The sequence below is a fragment of the Oncorhynchus masou genome, chromosome 30 (genome assembly GCF_036934945.1).
Source record: "Oncorhynchus masou masou isolate Uvic2021 chromosome 30, UVic_Omas_1.1, whole genome shotgun sequence".
Classification (NCBI taxonomy): Eukaryota; Metazoa; Chordata; class Actinopteri; order Salmoniformes; family Salmonidae; genus Oncorhynchus; species Oncorhynchus masou.
In genome coordinates this window covers 3621816-3644315 of record NC_088241.1, presented here as the reverse complement: position 1 = coordinate 3644315, position 22500 = coordinate 3621816, and the positions used below count along the sequence as shown (strand labels likewise).

General features: G+C 45.1%; 1 protein-coding gene across 2 annotated transcripts in view; it reads left to right on the top strand.

Moving 5' to 3' along the window:
- Positions 1 to 22500, top strand: part of LOC135521816 (ADAMTS-like protein 4) — a 112916-nt gene that overhangs the window by 82441 nt on the left and 7975 nt on the right. For both annotated transcript variants that reach the window (XM_064947561.1, XM_064947560.1), the window contains exons 6-10: positions 4961 to 5100; positions 7704 to 7908; positions 8668 to 8852; positions 14675 to 14846; positions 15422 to 15646. In XM_064947561.1, the coding sequence (XP_064803633.1) occupies positions 4961 to 5100; positions 7704 to 7908; positions 8668 to 8852; positions 14675 to 14846; positions 15422 to 15646 (927 nt within the window). The remainder of the gene's footprint in view (positions 1 to 4960; positions 5101 to 7703; positions 7909 to 8667; positions 8853 to 14674; positions 14847 to 15421; positions 15647 to 22500) is intronic.

Genomic DNA, 22500 nt, shown 5'->3' with positions numbered 1-22500 from the left:
CCATACATCTCCATTTTGGATAGATAATTCTTCGTGTTGTTGTTTGTTTAGTGTTTTCCAATTTTCCCAGAAGTGGCTAGAGTCTATGGATTCTTCAATTACATTGAGCTGATTTCTGACATGCTGTTCCTTCTTTTTTCGTAGTGTATTTCTGTATTTTTTTAGTGATTCACCATAGTGAAGGCGTAGACTCAGGTTTTCCAGGTCTCTATGTTTTTGGTTGGACAGGTTTCTCAATTTCTTTCTTAGATTTTTGCATTCTTCATCAAACCATTTGTCATTGTTGTTAATTTTCTTTGGTTTTCTATTTGAGATTTTTAGATTTGATAGGGAAGCTGAGAGGTCAAATATACTGTTAAGATTTTCTACTGCCAAGTTTACACCTTCACTATTACAGTGGAACGTTTTACCCAGGAAATTGTCTAAAAGGGATTGAATTTGCTGTTGCCTAATTGTTTTTTGGTAGGTTTCCAAACTGCATTCCTTCCATCTATAGCATTTCTTAATGTTACTCAGTTCCTTTGGCTTTGATGCCTCATGATTGAGTATTGCTCTGTTTAAGTAGACTGTGATTTTGCTGTGGTCTGATAGGGGTGTCAGTGGGCTGACTGTGAACGCTCTAAGAGACTCTGGGTTGAGGTCAGTGATAAAGTAGTCTACAGTACTACTGCCAAGAGATGAGCTATAGGAGTCCCCTCGAAGCCTACCATTGACTATGTACATACCCAGCGTGTGGCAGAGCTGCAGGAGTTGTGACCCGTTTTTGTTGGTTTTGTTGTCATAGTTGTGCCTAGGGGGGCATATGTGGGAGGGAATGCTGTCACCTCCAGGCAGGTGTTTGTCCCCCTGTGTGCTGAGGGTGTCAGGTTCTTGTCCGGTTCTGGCATTTAGGTCGCCACAGACTAGTACATGTCCCTGGGCCTGGAAATGATTGATTTCTCCCTCCAGGATGGAGAAGCTGTCTTCATTATACTATGGGGATTCTAGTGGGGGGATATAGGTAGCACACAGGAGGACATTTTTCTCTGTTAGGATAATTTTCTTTTGAATTTCTAGCCAAATGTAGAATGTTCCTGTTTTGATTAATTTAATGGAGTGAGTTAGGTCTGCTCTATACCAAATTAGCATACCCCCCGAGTCCCTTCCCTGTTTCACACCTGGTAGTTTGGTGGATGGGACTACCAGCTCTCTGTAACCTAGAGGGCATCCAGTGGGTTTGTCTCCTCTATACCAGGTTTCTTGCAGGATGACAATGTCTGTATTACCGATTTCTTTGGTGAAGTCCGGGTTTCAGCTCTTCAGGCCAAAGGCAGATGACCTCAGGCCTTGGATATTCCAGGATGATATAGTGAAGGCTTTTGTTCCATAGAGTGTCCAATGTTGTTGGTCATGGTTTGGCCTCAGGCCAATAAGTGTGAGCAGAGCCTGCTGAGCATCTGGTACATGCCATTGGCTTGGGCGAGTGTGAGAGTGGGGGTTGGGACTGTTTGCCCGCTCACTACCTGGGCGTATGTGTGGCTTCCATGTTGAGGCCCTCTTTGCAGGGGTGGGGTGCATGGGGTGGGCAGGAGTGGCATAGGTCTGATCTGAGGGGGCCTAAATGGGGTGTGGGCATGGTTGACGTGGGGGGGTGTTGATTGGTTGGGGTGGGGGTGTGGATGTGTCTGGGTGTGCGGTGGTCTGGATGTAATTCCTCTTGGCGTGGGTCCTCTATGTGTAGGTCCGGGGGGGGGGTCCTGCAGGTCTGGGAGGGTATCTCGCTGGTCTGGGTGGGGTGTCTATTGATCTGTTGCTCCTGTGTGAAGTGTTGGGGATACGTTTGAGAGCGATGTCCTTTAGAGTTCGGGCAAAGGTGGGCACTGCTGCCTTGTAGAGGTGGACCTGGTCATAGAGGCTGTTCAAGTCCAGGGTGGAGTGGTGGGCCAGGAACATTTTTGGTTTTGAGGCACAGTCACGGGAAATACTTGCGTTTACCCGCTGTATGGTAGCAGGGTGGAAGTCTTTTCGTGGTAGCAGGGTGGAGATAACCACTTGTGAGTTGGGGAAAGTAGAAGAAGCCTTTTCAATGACTCCCTTCAGTGCTGTGGCCACCCTTTCCTGCTGTGCTCTCAGGTCGTTTGTGCCTGTGTGTATTATTATGTGGCTGGGTGAGCCTAGTTTGGCCTCAGACAGAAGGTCTAGGGCGCGCTGGGTGTTTGGACACCAGAGTTTAGACACACTTCTTCTATATATTTCCCATTTGAGTCCATAAGTAGTACAATCTGTGTCTTGTGTTTGTCCTCAGTGGGTGTGGGGGGGTTGTCAGAAGGGCTATTAGGGTGGCTGACAGGGGGGGTGCTCAGAGGGGGTGAGAGCCGCTGGGCTTGGGGTTCTTCATTTGTCTGTTCTGCTGTGATGTCGACACTATGGTCAGGGTCTGGTGTGGACTGTTCTGCTGTGGTGTCGAGACTTTTGTTGGGTGCTGAGGTGGGCTGTTCTGCTCTCTCTCTCTCTCTCTCTTCCTCGCTCTCTCCCTCTCTCTCTCTCTCCCTCTCTTCCTCTCTCTCTCTCCCTCTCTTCCTCTCTATCTCTCCATCCATCTCTCCATCTGTCTGTCTCTATTACATTCTTTCACTCCCCTCCTCTGTCCCTCCATCCTGTTTTTCTTTCAGATTCTCTGAATTCTCATCTTTTCTTCAGTCCATCTTCGGAATTCTCTAATTTCCTCTCTTTTTAGCTACCTCTTTTTCGATCTCTTTGTCCTCATTTCTCATCTTTCTCAGTCGCACACCTCCTCTGTTCCCCCACTTTCTGTCTTTCCCTTTCTACCTGTCTGCCTCTCCCCCTCTCTCCCCCCCTCTATCTCCCTCTTTCTTTTTCTCTCTCTCTCCGTCTCTCTCTCTCTCCGTCTCCCTCTCTCTCTGTCTCTCTCTCTCTCTCTCTCTCTCTCTCTCTCTCTCTCTCTCTCTCTCCCCGTCTCTCTCTCTCTCTCTCTCTCTCTCTCTCTCTCTCTCTCCGTCTCTCTCAGTATTCAGGTTGATAGTGGGGTTATGTGGTCTGGCTGGAGTTTCCTGAACACATGGAAAGGAGCTCAGCGCTCAGCTGTATCTTCTCCAAAGCCAGATACACACACACGCACACATATATATACACACACACACGCACACATACAGTGGGGCAAAAAAGTATTTAGTCAGCCACCAATTGTGCAAGTTCTCCCACTTAAGTTGAGAGAGGCCTGTAATTTTCATGATAGGTACACTTCAACTATGACAGACAAAATGAGATTTTATTTTCTCCAGAAAATCACATTGTAGGATTATTAATGAATTTATTTGCAAATTATGGTGGAAAATAAGTATTTGGTCAATAACAAAAGTTTATCTCAATACTTTGTTATATACCCTTTGTTGGCAATGACAGAGGTCAAACGTTTTCTGTAAGTCTTCAAGGTTTTCACACACTGTTGCTGGCATTTTGGCCCATTCCTCCATGCAGATCTCCTCTAGAACAGTGATGTTTTTGGGGCTGTTGCTGGGCAACACGGACTTTCAACTCCCACCAAATATTTTCTATGGGGTTGAGATCTGGAGACTGGCTAGGCCACTCCAGGACCTTGAAATGCTTCTTACGAAGCCACTCCTTCGTTGCCTGGGCGGTGTGTTTGGGATCATTGTCATGCTGAAAGACCCAGCCACGTTTCATATTCAATGCCCTTGCTGATGGAGGAGGTTTTCACTCAAAATCTCACGATACATGGCCCCATTCATTCTTTCCTTTACACAGATCAGTCGTCCTGGTCCCTTTGCAGAAAAACAACCCCAACGCATGATGTTTCCACCCCCGTGCTTCACAGTAGGTATGGTGTTCTTTGGATGCAACTCAGCATTCTTTGTCCTCCAAACACGACGAGTTGAGTTTTTACCAAAAAGTTCTAATTTGGTTTCATCTGACCATATGACATTCTCCCAATCTTCTTCTGGATCATCCAAATGCTCTCTCGCAAACTTCAGACGGGCCTGGACATGTACTGGCTTAAGCAGGGGGACACGTCTGGCACTGCAGGATTTGAGTCCCTGGCGGCGTAGTGTGTTACTGATGGTAGGTTTTGTTACTTTGGTCCCAGCTCTCTGCAGGTCATTCACTAGGTCCCCCCGTGTGGTTCTGGGATTTTTGCTCACCGTTCTTATGATCATTTTGACCCCACGGGGTGAAATCTTGCGTGGAGCCCCAAATCGAGGGAGATTATCAGTGATTTGTATGTCTTCCATTTCCTAATAATTGCTCCCACAGTTGATTTCTTCATACCAAGCTGCTTACATATTGCAGATTCAGTATTCCCAGCCTGGTGCAGGTCTACAATTTTGTTTCTGGTGTCCTGTGACAGCTCTTTGGTCTTGGCCATAGTGCAGTTTGGAGTGTGACTGTTTGAGGTTTTGGACAGGTGTCTTTTATACTGATAACAACTTCAAACGGGTGCCATTAATACAGGTAATGAGTGGAGGACAGAGGAGCCTCTTAAAGAAGTCAGGTCTGTGAGAGCCAGAAATCGTGCTTGTTTGAAGGTGACCAAATACTTATTTTCCATCATAATTTGCAAATAAATTCATTAAAAATCCTACAATGTGATTTTCTTGATTTTTTTTTCTCATTTTGTCTGTCACAGTTGAAGTGTACCTATGATGAAAATTACAGGCCTCTCTCATCTTTTTAAGTGGGAGAACTTGCACAATTGGTGGCTGACTAAATACCTTTTTGCCCCACTGTGTGTGTGTGTATATATATATATATATATATATATATATATATATATATATATATATATATATATATACACACACACACTCACACACACACACACACACACACACACACACACACACACACACACACACACACACACACACACACACACACAGTATGGAATATGGGTACATTCCATCGACATGGAATGTGTGTAACACCTCTGTGTGTGTTCCAGTTGGGGTGGAAAAGCAGTGTGAGCTGACGTGTAGGCCGGTTGGATATCGCTTCTACGTGAGTCAGGCAGACAGAGTGAGAGATGGAACACCCTGCGTTAACACCAGCACCAATGACGTGTGTGTGGCCGGGCGCTGCCTGGTAAGTCTGTAGGTAGGGGGTCAACCTGTAAGTGTGTAGGTAGGGGGTCAACCTGTAAGTGTGTAGGTAGGGGGTCAACCTGTAAATGTGTGAGGGGGTCAACCTGTAAGTGTGTAGTTAGGGGGTCAACCTGTAAGTGTGTAGGTAGGGGGTCAACCTGTAAGTGTGTAGTTAGGGGGTCAACCTGTAAGTGTGTAGGTAGGGGGTCAAACTGTAAGTGTGTAGGTAGGGGGTCAACCTGTATGTGTGTAGGTAGGGGGTCAAACTGTAAGTGTGTAGATAGGGGGTCAAACTGTAAGTGTGTAGATAGGAGGTCAACCTGTATGTGTGTAGGTAGGGGGTCAACCTGTAAGTGTGTAGTTAGGGGGTCAACCTGTAAGTGTGTAGGTAAAATGTTAATCTGTAAGTGTGTAGGTAGGGGGTCAACCTGTAAGTGTGTAGTTAGGGGGTCAACCTGTAAGTGTGTAGGTAGGGGGTCAACCTGTAAGTGTGTAGTTAGGGGGTCAACCTGTAAGTGTGTAGGTAGGGGGTCAAACTGTAAGTGTGTAGGTAGGGGGTCAACCTGTATGTGTGTAGGTAGGGGGTCAAACTGTAAGTGTGTAGATAGGGGGTCAAACTGTAAGTGTGTAGATAGGAGGTCAACCTGTATGTGTGTAGGTAGGGGGTCAACCTGTAAGTGTGTAGTTAGGGGGTCAACCTGTAAGTGTGTAGGTAAAATGTTAATCTGTAAGTGTGTAGGTAGGGGGTCAACCTGTAAGTGTGTAGTTAGGGGGTCAACCTGTATGTGTGTAGGTAGGGTGTCAACCTGTAAGTGTGTAGGTAGGGGTCAAACTGTAAGTGTGTAGGTAGGGGGTCAACCTGTATGTGTGTAGATAGGGGGTCAAACTGTAAGTGTGTAGGTAGGGGGTCAACCTGTATGTGTGTAGGTAGGGGGTCAAACTGTAAGTGTGTAGATAGGGGGTCAAACTGTAAGTGTGTAGATAGGAGGTCAACCTGTATGTGTGTAGGTAGGGGGTCAACCTGTAAGTGTGTAGTTAGGGGGTCAACCTGTAAGTGTGTAGGTAAAATGTTAATCTGTAAGTGTGTAGGTAGGGGGTCAACCTGTAAGTGTGTAGTTAGGGGGTCAACCTGTAAGTGTGTAGGTAGGGGGTCAACCTGTAAGTGTGTAGTTAGGGGTCAACCTGTAAGTGTGTAGGTAGGGGTCAAACTGTAAGTGTGTAGGTAGGGGGTCAACCTGTATGTGTGTAGGTAGGGGTCAAACTGTAAGTGTGTAGATAGGGGGGTCAAACTGTAAGTGTGTAGATAGGAGGTCAACCTGTATGTGTGTAGGTAGGGGGTCAACCTGTAAGTGTGTAGTTAGGGGGTCAACCTGTAAGTGTGTAGGTAAAATGTTAATCTGTAAGTGTGTAGGTAGGGGGTCAACCTGTAAGTGTGTAGTTAGGGGGTCAACCTGTATGTGTGTAGGTAGGGTGTCAACCTGTAAGTGTGTAGGTAGGGGGTCAAACTGTAAGTGTGTAGGTAGGGGGTCAACCTGTATGTGTGTAGATAGGGGGTCAAACTGTAAGTGTGTAGATAGGGGGTCAAACTGTAAGTGTGTAGATAGGAGGTCAACCTGTATGTGTGTAGGTAGGGGGTCAACCTGTAAGTGTGTAGGTAGGGGGTCAACCTGTAAGTGTGTAGTTAGGGGGTCAACCTGTAAGTGTGTAGGTAAAATGTTAATCTGTAAGTGTGTAGGTAGGGGCTCAACCTGTAAGTGTGTAGGTAGGGGGTCAACCTGTAAGTGTGTAGGTAGGGGGTTAATCTGTAAGTGTGTAGATAGGGGGTCAACCTGTAAGTGTGTAGATAGGGGGTCAACCTGTATGTGTGTCGATAGGGGGACAACCTGTCAGTGTATAGATAGGGGGACAACCTGTCAGTGTGTAGATAGGGGGTCAACCTGTCAGTGTGTAGATAGGGGTCAACCTGTCAGTGTGTAGATAGGGGGTATGGATGAATGTTTGAGGGCATCACAACATATGTGGTGTTGCAGGATCAGGGTTAGAGCTACTTTGGAGCCTCTGCTGTAGGGGCTACATCATCTCTTTCTCTCATTGTCTCTCTCTCTCGTTCTCTCTCTCTCTCTCGTTCTCTCATTCTTACTCATTCTCTCTCTCTCTCATCCTCTCTCTCGTTCTCTCATTCTCTCATTCTCTCTCTCTCTCGTTGTCTCTCTCACTCTTGTTCTCTCTCTCTCTCTCTGTTCTCTCTCTCTCTCTCTCTCTCTTTCTTTATCCCCCTCTTTCTCTATCTTCTTGACATGATAAGGTCTGGAACAGTTACCAAAGCATTGTTACACAAACAATGAAATAAACAGAGGATGTGAAATGTCAACAACAGAAACAGTACAATAACCATTCTCTCTCTCCCTGTCTCCCATCTCCTCCCTTTCCCTCTGTGTGTCTCTCTGTGTCTCTTTCTCTCTTCTGCTCTCTCTCCATTCTACCTCCCTCTACCCTACCCCCTACCCTCCTCTCAATTTCCCATCTCTCTATCTTTCCCTGTCTCGCCCCCTTTCTCCTCTCCTGTTTCTCAATGTCCCCCTTGTCTCCCTCTCTCTCCCCCAGACTGAGGGCTGTGATGGGGTGTTGGGGTCTGGCTTGGTGATTGACAGGTGTGGTCAGTGTGGGGGGCGGGACCTGTCCTGTCAGAAGCTGAGCGGGAGCTTCCAGAACACCAGTGTTCCCCTTGGTTACCACAGAATTCTGGACATCCCTCCAGGAGCTACTGCCATCAACATCACAGAGAGACACGCCAGCTCCAACTACCTGGGTAACACACACACCTGCCAGGCTAGAGTAAACCAAGCTGAAGACCACTACTAGTGTGGTCTAGAATTCACACCAGACTCCCAGGCCAACATAACAATGCCAGTCCAGTCGTTGGAGCCTGAGAAGAGATGAATATTTGAGAATGTCATTTGGCCAGTGAATGTGTGTGTGCTGGACTGGCATTGTTATGTTGGCCTGGGAGTCTGGTGTGAATTCTTTGGCCTGGTAGACTAACCTCAGATAAAGCTGCTATTGTTACAGTCCTTAGAGGCCTAGAGCAGAGACACCATGTGTCTGTCTGCCCACTGTCTGCTGTCTGCTAATGAGACTAAACTGTGCGGATTAAATTGTGCGGTTCGTGTGTCTGTCTTCATGGGTATGTCGGTGTCTGTGTGTGTCTAATGTGTGTGTGTCTGAGTCTATGTTTGTGTGTGTATGTGTGTGTGTCTAATGTGTGTGTGTGAGACTGTGTGTGTATGTCTGTGTGTGTCTAATGTGTGTGTGTCTGAGGCTATGTTTGTGTGTGTCTAATGTGTGTGTGTGTGAGACTATGCGTGTGTCTGTGTGTGTCTAATGTGTATGTGTCTGAGTCTATGTTTGTGTGTGTGTCTTTTTAGAGGAATTGACTGGTTTGCATGACTTTAAAAGAAACCCAAACCCTCCTTTCGTCCTCCCCCTTCTCTCAACCATTCCTCCTTTCTCTCTATGCATCCCTTCCCCCCTCCTCCATCTCTCCCCTCCCTCCCTCCCTCCCTCCCAGCCCTACGTAGTGGTACAGGTGTATCAGTAGTGAATGGGCGCTGGGCGGTGGATCCTCCAGGAGACTACGAGGCAGGGGGGACTACCTTCACCTACACCCGTCCCAGGGCTCTCTCTGATGGGCAGGAGGACAGAGGAGAGACTCTTAGAGCTCCAGGACCCACCACCACACAACTGACTCTATATGTGAGTAGGATACACTTATACACACACGCACATTGCACACACACCCACACACACACATAAACAACACACACACACACACACACACACACACACACACACACACACACACACACACACACACTTTTGTTGATTAAATCAGAAGATATATCTCTCTGCTCCTATGTTACATATAGATGTCTAAATGGCCCTGGGTTATGTTGTCATGTAGTTTATATAGATCACCCTGAAGACAGGGTTATGTTGTCCTGTAGTCTATATAGATCACCATGGAGACAGGGTTAGGTTGTCCCTGTAGTCTATATAGATCACCATGAAGACAGGGCTATGTTGTCCTGTAGTTTATATAGATCACCATGAAGACAGGGTTATGTTGTTCCTGTAGTCTATATAGATCACCATGAAGACAGGGCTATGTTGTTCCTGTAGTTTATATAGATCACCATGAAGACAGGGTTATGTTGTCCTGTAGTCTATATAGATCACCATGAAGACAGGGCTATGTTGTTCCTGTAGTTTATATAGATCACCATGGAGACAGGGCTATGTTGTTCCTGTAGTTTATACAGATCACCATGGAGACAGGGCTATGTTGTTCCTGTAGTTTATACAGATCACCATGAAGACAGGGCTATGTTGTTCCTGTAGTTTATATAGATCACCATGAAGACAGGGTTATGTTGTCCTGTAGTTTATATAGATCACCATGAAGACAGGGCTATGTTGTCCTGTAGTTTATATAGATCACCATGAAGACAGGGCTATGTTGTCCTGTAGTTTATATAGATCACCATGAAGACAGGGTTATGTTGTCCTGTAGTTTATACAGATCACCATGAAGACAGGGTTATGTTGTCATGTAGTTTATATAGATCACCCTGAAGACAGGGTTATGTTGTCCTGTAGTTTATATAGATCACCATGAAGACAGGGTTATGTTGTCCTGTAGTTTATATAGATCACCATGAAGACAGGGTTATGTTGTCATGTAGTTTATATAGATCACCCTGAAGACAGGGTTATGTTGTCCTGTAGTCTATATAGATCACCATGAAGACAGGGTTATGTTGTCCTGTAGTTTATATAGATCACCATGAAGACAGGGTTATGTTGTCCTGTAGTTTATATAGATCACCATGAAGACAGGGTTATGTTGTCATGTAGTTTATATAGATCACCCTGAAGACAGGGTTATGTTGTCCTGTAGTCTATATAGATCACCATGAAGACAGGGTTATGTTGTCATGTAGTTTATATAGATCACCCTGAAGACAGGGTTATGTTGTCCTGTAGTTTATATAGATCACCATGAAGACAGGGTTATGTTGTCCTGTAGTTTATATAGATCACCATGAAGACAGGGTTATGTTGTCCTGTAGTTTATATAGATCACCATGAAGACAGGGTTATGTTGTCCTGTAGTTTATATAGATCACCATGAAGACAGGGTTATGTTGTCCTGTAGTTTATATAGATCACCATGAAGACAGGGCTATGTTGTCCTGTAGTTTATATAGATCACCATGAAGACAGGGTTATGTTGTCATGTAGTTTATATAGATCACCATGAAGACAGGGTTATGTTGTCATGTAGTTTATATAAATCACCCTGAAGACAGGGTTAGGTTGTCCTGTAGTTTATATAGATCACCATGAAGACGGGGTTAGGTTGTCCTGTAGTTTATATAGATCACCATGAAGACAGGGTTATGTTGTCCTGTAGTTTATATAGGTCACCCTGAAGACAGGGCTATGTTGTCCTGTAGTTGTACTATAGTTTATATAGATCACCATGAAGACAGGGCTATGTTGTCCTGTAGTTTATATAGATCACCATGAAGACAGGGTTATGTTGTCCTGTAGGTTATATAGATCACCATGAAGACAGGGCTATGTTGTCCTGTAGTTTATATAGATCACCATGAAGACAGGGTTATGTTGTCCTGTAGTTTATATAGATCACCATGAAGACAGGGCTATGTTGTCCTGTAGTTTATATAGATCACCATGAAGACAGGGTTATGTTGTCATGTAGTTTATATAGATCACCATGAAGACAGGGTTATGTTGTCATGTAGTTTATATAGATCACCATGAAGACAGGGCTATGTTGTCCTGTAGGTTGTCCTGTAGTTTATATAGATCACCCTGAAGACAGGGTTATGTTGTCCTGTAGTTTATATAGATCACCATGAAGACAGGGTTATGTTGTCCTGTAGTTTATATAGGTCACCCTGAAGACAGGGCTATGTTGACCTGTAGTTTATATAGATCACCATGAAGACAGGGCTATGTTGTCCTGTAGTTTATATAGATCACCATGAAGACAGGGTTATGTTGTCCTGTAGTTTATATAGATCACCATGAAGACAGGGCTATGTTGTCCTGTAGTTTATATAGATCACCATGAAGACAGGGTTATGTTGTCCTGTAGTTTATATAGATCACCATGAAGACAGGGCTATGTTGTCCTGTAGTTTATATAGATCACCATGAAGGCAGGGCTATGTTGTCCTGTAGTTTATATAGATAACCATGAAGACAGGGTTATGTTGTCCTGTAGTTTATATAGATCACCATGAAGACAGGGTTATGTTGTCCTCTGGTCTATATAGATCACCATGAAGACAGGGTTATGTTGTTCTGTAGTTGTACTATAGTTTATATAGATCACCATGACGACAGGGTTATGTTGTTCTGTAGTTGTACTGTAGTTTATATAGATCACCATGAAGACAGGGTTATGTTGTCCTGTAGTTTATATAGATCACCATGAAGACAGGGTTATGTTGTCCTGTAGTTTATATAGATCACCATGAAGACAGGGTTATGTTGTCCTGTAGTTTATATAGATCACCCTGAAGACAGGGTTAGGTTGTCCTATAGTTTATATAGATCACCATGAAGACAGGGCTATGTTGTCCTGTAGTTTATATAGATCACCATGAAGACCCTAGGTGATGTTGTTCTGTAGTTTATATAGATAACCATGAAGACAGGGTTATGTTGTCCTGTAGTTTATATAGATCACCATGAAGACCCTAGGTGATGTTGTTCTGTAGTTTATATAGATCACCATGAAGACAGGGCTATGTTGTCCTGTAGTTTATATAGATCACCATGAAGACAGGGCTATGTTGTCCTCTGGTCTATATAGATCACCATGAAGACAGGGCTATGTTGTCCTGTAGTTTATATAGATCACCATGAAGACAGGGTTATGTTGTCCTCTGGTCTATATAGATCACCATGACGACAGGGTTATGCTGTTCTGTAGTTGTCCTATAGTTTATATAGATCACCATGAAGACAGGGTTATGTTGTCCTGTAGTTTATATAGATCACCATGAAGACAGGGTTATGTTGTCCTGTAGTTTATATAGATCACCATGAAGACAGGGCTATGTTGTCCTGTAGTTTATATAGATCACCATGAAGACAGGGTTATGTTGTCCTCTGGTCTATATAGATCACCATGACGACAGGGTTATGCTGTTCTGTAGTTGTCCTATAGTTTATATAGATCACCATGAAGACAGGGTTATGTTGTCCTGTAGTTTATATAGATCACCATGAAGACAGGGTTATGTTGTCCTGTAGTTTATACAGATCACCATGAAGACAGGGTTATGTTGTCCTGTAGTTTATATAGATCACCATGAAGACAGGGCATGTGAATCCAGCATTATCCTGGGTTAAACACAGCTAGACTGAGGATTGGGCTGAGCCTGCTAAGATAGCCAGGCTTAATAACACCAACCTCAGGCCCAAGCTAAGATTTAATAACACCAACATCAGGCCCAGGCTAAGATTTAATAACACCAACACCAGGTACAGGCTAAGATTTAATAACACCAACCTCAGGCCCAAGCTAAGATTTAATAACACCAACATCAGGCCCAGGCTAAGATTTAATAATACCAACATCAGGCCCAGGCTAAGATTTAATAACACCAACCTCAGGCCCAGGCTAAAATTTAATAACACCAACATCAGGCCCAGGCTAAGATTTAATAACACCAACACCAGGCCGAGGCTAAGATTTAATAACACCAAAACCAACACCAGGCCCAGGCTAAGATTCAATAACACCAACACCAGGCCGAGGCTAAGATTTAATAACACCAAAACCAACACCAGGCCCAGGCTAAGATTTATTAACACCAACACCAGGCCAAGGCTAAGATGTAATAACACCAACATCAGGCCCAGGCTAAGATTTAATAACACCAACATCAGGCCCAGGCTAAGATTTAATAATACCAACATCAGGCCCAGGCTAAGATTTAATAACACCAACATCAGGCCCAGGCTAAGATTTAATAACACCAACATCAGGCCCAGGCTAAGATTCAATAACTCCAACATCAGGCCAAGGCTAAGATTTAATAACACCAACATCAGATGCAGTGTAAGATTTAATAACACCAACATCAGGCCAAGGCTAAGATTTAATAACACCAACATCAGATGCAGTGTAAGATTTAATAACACCAACACCAGGCCGAGGCTAAGATTTAATAACACCAAAACCAACACCAGGCCCAGGCTAAGATTTAATAACACCAAAACCAACACCAGGCCCAGGCTAAGATTTAATAACACCAAAACCAACACCAGGCCCAGGCTAAGATTTAATAACACCAACACCAGGCCAAGGCTAAGATTTAATAACACCAACATCAGATGCAGTGTAATATTTAATAACACCAACATCAGGCCCAGGCTAAGATTTAATAACACCAAAACCAGGCACAGGCTAAGATTTAATAACACCAACACCAGGCCCAGGCTAAGATTTAATAACACCAACACCAGGCCCAGGCTAAGATTTAGTAACACCCAAACCAACACCAGGCCCATGCTAAGATTTAATAACACCAAAACCAACACCAGGCCCAGGCTAAGATTTAATAACACCAACACCCGGCCCAGGCTAAGATTTAATAAAACCAGGCCCAGGCTAATATTTAATAACACCATCATCAGGCCCAGCTAAGATGTAATAACACCAACACCAGGTCCAGGCTAAGATTTAATAACACCAACACCAGGCCCAGGCTAAGTTTTAATAACACCAACATCAGGCCCAGGTAAGATGTAATAACACTAACACCAGGCCCCAGCTAAGATGTAATAACACCAAAACCTGTCCCAGGCTAAGATTTAATAACACCAAAACCAACACCAGGCCCAGGCTAAGATTTAATAACACCAACATCAGGCCCAGGCTAAGATTTAATAACATCAACATCAAGCCCAGGCTAAGATTTAATAACATCAACATCAGGCCCTGGCTAATATTTAATAACACCAACACCAGGCCCAGGCTAAGATTTAATAACACCAACATCAGGCCCAGGCTAAGATTTAATAACACCAACACCAGGCCCAGGTTAAGATTCAATAACACCAACACCAGGCCCAGGCTAAGATTTAATAACACCAACACCAGGTCCAGGCTAAGATTTGATTAAAGAGATGCAGCATACCTCTGAGGTCTCCCTAGCTGTGGGAGAGAGGGGGCTCTGAGGGATAAAGTTAGAACAACTTCTCCCTGGAAACAGACCAACTTCATCTCTATGGTTTGACCTGTATTTACAACATCAGATTCGTTCTATTTTTAAAAATATATGAAAAAATATGAAAAATATTGGTTATAAAGATCATAAAATAGAAGATTAAATGTTGCCATCACAGACCCATGTAATGCAGAGTCTCCCTCACATTGCACCCCTTTTGAAATCTGTTTCTCTATCCCTCTCACCTTTCTCTCTCTCTCTCTCTCTCTCTCTCTCTCTCTCTCTCTCTCTGTCGTTCTCCAGATCATCTTCCATAGGCAGAATCCAGGGATCGACTATGAATTCTACATCCCAACAGAAAAGAAAGTGGAAGAGAGAGAGAGGCCGCGAGAGAGAGAAGTAGAGAGACCTAGAGAGAGAGAAGTAGAGAGGGAACGACCGAGGGTTGGAGGGAGGGAACCCCTGAGAGACACTAGTGAGTCTGACATTCCTCTTTTCTCCTCTTCCCCCTGTTATTTCCCCGTGGTGTTCAGAATAGAGCTGTGTGATAGTGACAGGTCAGATCATCAGGGAATAGGACCAGGAAGTAGATCATCAGCGAATCAGGACCCGGAAGTAGATCATCTGGGAATAGGACCAGGAAATAGATCGTCAGGGAATAGGACCAGGAAGTAGCATGGGATGATGTCACGCTCTGTTCTCTGTTACTGTCCTTTAAGAATAAAGATATATTATGTGTCTAATGTTAAGGAATTATATTTTATCTAGACAAGTCAGTTAAGAACAAATTCTTATTTTCAATGATGGCCTAGGAACACTGGGTTTACTGACTTGTTCAGGGGCAGAATGACAGATTTGTACTTTGTCAGCTCGGGGATTCAAACTTGCAACTTTTCGATTACTAGTCCAACGCTCTAACCACTAGGCTACATCATCAGCTCGAGCAAGTGATTCACTCTCTGTTATTGTTCCGTTCCTTCCATTTTTCTCTCTCTCTCTCTCTCTCTCTCTCTCTCTCTCTCTCTCTCTCTCTCTCTCTCTCGCTCTCAGGTTCTCTCATTGTAACAGTGGAAGACCCTATCCCTCCTCCCCCCATCTCCTCTTCCTCCTCTTCTTCCTCAGACAGATGGACAGCTGAGAGCTCCCGCCCCCGAGGCTCAGTACCCAATCGGAATGCTCGAATCCCACCTCGTACCGACCTGCCCCTCGACACCCAGTCACCCTTCGTATGGAGGAGGGGCGGGCTCACTGAGTGTACTGCTTCCTGTGGCAAAGGTCAGAGTAAAAAAAATATACTTGGACTGTGTGTATGTATGTGTATATGTGTGTGTGCATGTGCATGTGTGTGCCTATAATCATAGTTCGCTGTTTGTAGAATTTTTATGCTGATACAGTTCTAGGTTCAGCAAAATGCTCCCAAATCCTGACCTTTACCATAAGGAGGGAAAACACAAAACTGGCCTTAGATCAGTGTCTAATGGCAACAACTTCATCATACTTGCTGTGTTACATCTCCCTCTTGTGGTTATTCAAGGGAAGTGGAACACTGTTGAACTGAAACAGTGATTTCCTTGGAGCTGTTAGAATGAGACAGTTTATGGGTGCGTTTGAGTGGTAAGACTAAAGCAACCGACTGCAGCTGAAAGATGAGAAGTGAGGTTGGAGGAGGTATGTTTAAAAAAAATATAATAATATTTTTATTTTTTATTTGACTTCCGGCGCCGACAGAGATGGCCGCCTCGCTTCGCGTTCCTAGGAAACTATGCAGTTTTTTGTTTTTTTACGTGTTATTTCTTACATTAGTACCCCAGGTCATCTTAAGTTTCATTACATACAGTCGAGAAGAACTACTGTATATAAGATCAGCGTCAACTCACCATCAGTACGACCAAGAATATGTTTTTCGCGACGCGGATCCTGTGTTCTGCCTTACAAACAGGACAACGGAAAGGATCGCATGCAGCGACCCAAAAAAACGACTCCGAAAAAGAGGGAAACGTGGCGGTATTCTGGTCAGACTACGGAGACGGGCACATCGTGCCCCACTTCCTAGCATTCTTCTTGCCAACGTCCAGTCTCTTGACAACAAGGTTGATGAAATCCGAGCAAGGGTAGCATTCCAGAGGGACATCAGAGACTGTAACGTTCTGTGCTTCACGGAAACATGGCTCACTGGAGAGACGCTATCCGAAGCGGTGCAGCCAACGGGTTTCTCCACGCATCGCGCCGACAGAAACAAACACCTTTCTGGTAAGAAGAGGGGTGGGGGTGTATGCCTTATGGCTAACGAGGCATGGTGCGATGAAAGAAACATACAGGAACTCAAATCCTTCTGTTCGCCTGATTTAGAATTCCTCACAATCAAATATAGGCCGCATTATCTACCAAGAGAATTCTCTTCGATTATAATCACAGCCGTATATATCCCCCCCAAGCAGACACATCGATGGCTCTGAACGAACTTTATTTAACTCTTTGCAAACTGGAAACCATTTATCCGGAGGCTGCACTCATTGTTGTCGGGGATTTTAACAAGGCTAATCTGAAAACAAGACTCCTAAATTTTATCAGCATATCGATTGCGCAACCAGGGGCGGAAAAACCTTGGATCACTGTTACTCTAACTTCCGCAACGCATATAAGGCCCTGCCCCGCCCCCTTTCGGAAAAGCTGACCACGACTCCATTTTGCTGATACCTGCCTACAGACAAAAGTTAAAAAGAAGCTCCCACGCTGAGGTCTGTCCAACGCTGGTCCGACCAAGCTGACTCCACACTCCAAGACTGCTTCCACCACGTGGACTGGGACATATTTCGTATTGCGTCAAATAACAACATTGACGAATACGCTGATTCGTGTGCGAGTTCATTAGAACTTGCGTTGAAGATGTCGTTCCCATAGCAACGATTAAAACATTCCCTAACCAGAAACCTTGGATTGATGGCAGCATTCGCGTGAAACTGAAAGCGCGAACCACTGCTTTCAATCAGGGCAAGGTGTCTGGTAACATGACTGAATACAAACAATGCAGCTATTCCCTCCGTAAGGCTATCAAACAAGCTAAGCGTCAGTACAGAGACAAAGTAGAATCCCAATTCAACGGCTCAGACACAAGAGGCATGTGGCAGGGTCTACAGTCAATCACGGACTACAGGAAGAAATCCAGCCCAGTCACAGACCAGGATGTCTTGCTCCCAGGCAGACTAAATAACTTTTTTGCCCGCTTTGAGGACAATACAGTGCCACTGACACGGCCTGCAACAGAAAAATGCGGTCTCTCCTTCACTGCAGCCGAGGTGAGTAAAACATTTAAACGTGTTAACCCTCGCAAGGCTGCAGGCCCAGACGGCATCCCCAGCCGCGCCCTCAGAGCATGCGCAGACCAGCTGGCTGGTGTGTTTACGGACATATTCAATCAATCCCTATACCAGTCTGCTGTTCCCACATGCTTCAAGAGGGCCACCATTGTTCCTGTTCCCAAGAAAGCTAAGGTAACTGAGCTAAACGACTACCGCCCCGTAGCACTCACTTCCGTCATCATGAAGTGCTTTGAGAGACTAGTCAAGGACCATATCACCTCCACCCTACCTGACACCCTAGACCCACTCCAATTTGCTTACCGCTCAAATAGGTCCACAGACGATGCAATCTCAACCACACTGCACACTGCCCTAACCCATCTGGACAAGAGGAATACCTATGTGAGAATGCTGTTCATCGACTACAGCTCGGCATTCAACACCATAGTACCCTCCAAGCTCGTCATCAAGCTCGAGACCCTGGGTCTCGACCCCGCCCTGTGCAACTGGGTACTGGACTTCCTGACGGGCCGCCCCCAGGTGGTGAGGGTAGGTAACAACATCTCCTCCCCGCTGATCCTCAACACTGGGGCCCCACAAGGGTGCGTTCTGAGCCCTCTCCTGTACTCCCTGTTCACCCACGACTGCGTGGCCACGCACGCCTCCAACTCAATCATCAAGTTTGCGGACGACACAACAGTGGTAGGCTTGATTACCAACAACGACGAGTCGGCCTACAGGGAGGAGGTGAGGGCCCTCGGAGTGTGGTGTCAGGAAAATAACCTCACACTCAACGTCAACAAAACTAAGGAGATGATTGTGGACTTCAGGAAACAGCAGAGGGAACACCCCCCTATCCACATCGATGGAACAGTAGTGGAGAGAGTAGCAAGTTTTAAGTTCCTCGGCATACACATCACAGACAAACTGAATTGGTCCACTCACACAGACAGCATCGTGAAGAAGGCGCAGCAGCGCCTCTTCAACCTCAGGAGGCTGAAGAAATTCGGCTTGTCACCAAAAGCACTCACAAACTTCTACAGATGCACAATCGAGAGCATCCTGGCGGGCTGTATCACCGCCTGGTACGGCAACTGCTCCGCCCTCAACCGTAAGGCTCTCCAGAGGGTAGTGAGGTCTGCACAACGCATCACCGGGGGCAAACTACCTGCCCTCCAGGACTCCTACACCACCCGATGTTACAGGAAGGCCATAAAGATCATCAAGGACATCAACCACCCGAGCCACTGCCTGTTCACCCCGCTATCATCCAGAAGGCGAGGTCAGTACAGGTGCATCAAAGCTGGGACCGAGAGACTGAAAAACAGCTTCTATCTCAAGGCCATCAGACTGTTAAACAGCCACCACTAACATTGAGTGGCTGCTGCCAACACACTGACACTGACTCAACTCCAGCCACTTTAATAATGGGAATTGATGGGAAATTATGTAAATATATCACTAGCCACTTTAAACAATGCTACCTTATATAATGTTACTTACCCTACATTATTCATCTCATATGCATACGTATATACTGTACTCTATATCATCGTCTGCATCCTTATGTAATACATGTATCACTAGCCACTTTAACTATGCCACTTTGTTTACATACTCATCTCATATGTATATACTGTACTCGATACCATCTACTGTATCCTGCCTATGCTGCTCTGTACCATCACTCATTCATATATCCTTATGTACATATTCTTTATCCCCTTTAACTGTGTATAAGACAGTAGTTTAGGAATTGTTAGTTAGATTACTTGTTGGTTATTACTGCATTGTCGGAACTAGAAGCACAAGCATTTCGCTACACTCGCATTAACATCTGCTAACCATGTGTATGTGACAAATAAAATTTGATTTGATTTTGATTTGCTTTGCTACAGCAGAAAGGGGAACAGCAAGGCTTGGTGAAACACGACAGGGTTCATTGTTTAGAAAAGCTTTTCTTTGTCATGTCGATCCCCATATCACACAATCACAAACTCTAAATATATGTGTGGAAATTGTACTATCAATTGGGGAGAGAGAGACTCAAATATCACATTCATTTGAACATATCCACTGTATACATATGAATCCCTGCAGAGAGGACGAGGCGAAGCGATTGAATTTACTCAAAATCTGTCCACGTGAGATGACCTCTTTTATCGAGGTCTATGAGAGATTGTCAAATTAAGTGAGGCTTATTTAATAGAATAGAAGTTTCATAATGTTTAAGCTGTTACAAATGTACTAATATAAGTGGATGCACATTAGTGCCGGTTGTTCACACGCATATCTGCCCTCTCATTGGCTAGAATGGTCCCACCTGATCTCGCCTGCCTTCAAATCATTAAGGACAGTATTTCCATTGTTAGAGTGGTCACTCGGCTATCTTGTCAATATAATAGATCATCTTTGAATGCGGCAAAGTTGCTTCCTGTTTCAGTCACGTCTTTGGTCCCATTCGCGTGGGTCAAACAAAAGCCCTCTAATGATTGGTTGACGATAGAGCCTCCCACAATGCAGGAGATGACTGAAGGCTGCTGCTGGTGAGGAGCAACTGCAGAAGATTGAAGTCACTGCAGTCAAAACTTCATGACCTTTGATCACATATATTGATTGTAGAGGTCATGTAGTTGACATGAAGACATCAAGTCTGACCATTTTTATCCCAGTAAGACAACACACTTTGAAAGGCGGTGACCTCGTCAATGACTTGACAAAAGTGATCAGCTCGAACGCCATCCTATAACTTTCCTACCAGGCTCCCAGTACAGCAGGTATCATCAACTAGATTCATCCTATAACTTTCCTACCAGGCTCCCAGTACAGCAGGTATCATCAACTAGATTCATCCTATAACTTTCCTACCAGGCTCCCAGTACAGCAGGTATAATCAACTAGATTCATCCTATAACTTTCCTACCAGGCTCCCAGTACAGCAGGTATCATCAACTAGATTCATCCTATAACTTTCCTACCAGGCTCCCAGTACAGCAGGTATCATCAACTAGATTCATCCTATAACTTTCCTACCAGGCTCCCAGTACAGCAGGTATCATCAACTAGATTCATCCTATAACTTTCCTACCAGGCTCCCAGTACAGCAGGGATCATCAACTAGATTCATCCTATAACTTTCCTACCAGGCTCCCAGTACAGCAGGGATCATCAACTAGATTTAGCTGCGGGACGATATTTTCTTGAGCGGATGGTCAGGGGGCCAGAACATAATCGACCTTAAAAAGCCCAACAGATATAATATTTGACTAAAACATAATCATTTCTAACCTCGCTTATATTTGTATACAATCACATATACAGTATATCTCTATTATGCATAGGAATCATTTGGAACAGATTTCAAAAATTGAAATCAATTGGAGCTGTTTTTTGGTGTTTTTACAGTCTTTTATGTTCAGTGGCCCCCAGTCGAGGAACCCTGCATTACAGGGTACTGATGGTGATGGTGGTGATGAGGGTGATGTGTTTCAGGGTCCCAGTACAGGGTACTGATGGTGATGGTGGTGATGAGGATGATGTGTTTCAGGGTCCAGTACAGGGTACTGATGGTGGTGATGAGGATGATGTGTTTCAGGGTCCCAGTACAGGGTACTGATGGTGATGGGGGTGATGAGGATGATGTGTTTCAGTGTCCCAGTACAGGGTACTGATGGTGATGGTGGTGATGAGGATGATATGTTTCAGGGTCCCAGTACAGGGTACTGATGGTGATGGTGTTGATGAGGATGATGTGTTTCAGGGTCCCAGTACAGGGTACTGATGGTGATGATGATGTGTTTCAGGGTCCCAGTACAGGGTACTGATGGTGATGGTTGTGATGAGGATGATGTGTTTCAGTGTCCCAGTACAGGGTACTGATGGTGATGGTGGTGATGATGATGTGTTTCAGGGTCCCAGTACAGGGTACTGATGGTGATGGTGGTGATGAGGATGATGTGTTTCAGGGTCCCAGTACAGGGTACTGATGGTGATGGCAGTGATGATGATGTGTTTCAGGGTCCCAGTACAGGGTACTGATGGTGATGGCGGTGGTGGTGATGTGTTTTAGGGTCCCATTACAGGGTACTGATGGTGATGGTGGTGATGAGGATGATGTGTTGCAGGGTCCCAGTACAGGGTACTGATGGTGATGGTGGTGGTGGTGATGTGTTTTAGGGTCCCAGTACAGGGTACTGATGGTGATGGTGGTGATGAGGATGATATGTTTCAGGGTCCCAGTACAGGGTACTGATGGTGATGGTGTTGATGAGGATGATGTGTTTCAGGGTCCCAGTACAGGGTACTGATGGTGATGGCGGTGATGATGATGTGTTTCAGGGTCCCAGTACAGGGTACTGATGGTGATGGCGGTGATGATGATGTGTTTCAGGGTCCCAGTACAGGGTACTGATGGTGATGGTGTTGATGAGGATGATGTGTTTCAGGGTCCCAGTACAGGGTACTGATGGTGATGGCAGTGATGATGATGTGTTTCAGGGTCCCAGTACAGGGTACTGATGGTGATGGGGGTGATGATGATGTGTTTCAGGGTCCCAGTACAGGGTACTGATGGTGATGGGGGTGATGATGATGTGTTTCAGGGTCCCAGTACAGGGTACTGATGGTGATGGCGGTGATGATGTGTTTCAGGGTCCCAGTACAGGGTACTGATGGTGATGGCGGTGATGATGATGTGTTTCAGGGTCCCAGTACAGGGTACTGATGGTGATGGTGGTGATGAGGATGATGTGTTTCAGGGTCCCAGTACAGGGTACTGATGGTGATGGTGATGGCAGTGATGATGATGTGTTTCAGGGTCCCAGTACAGGG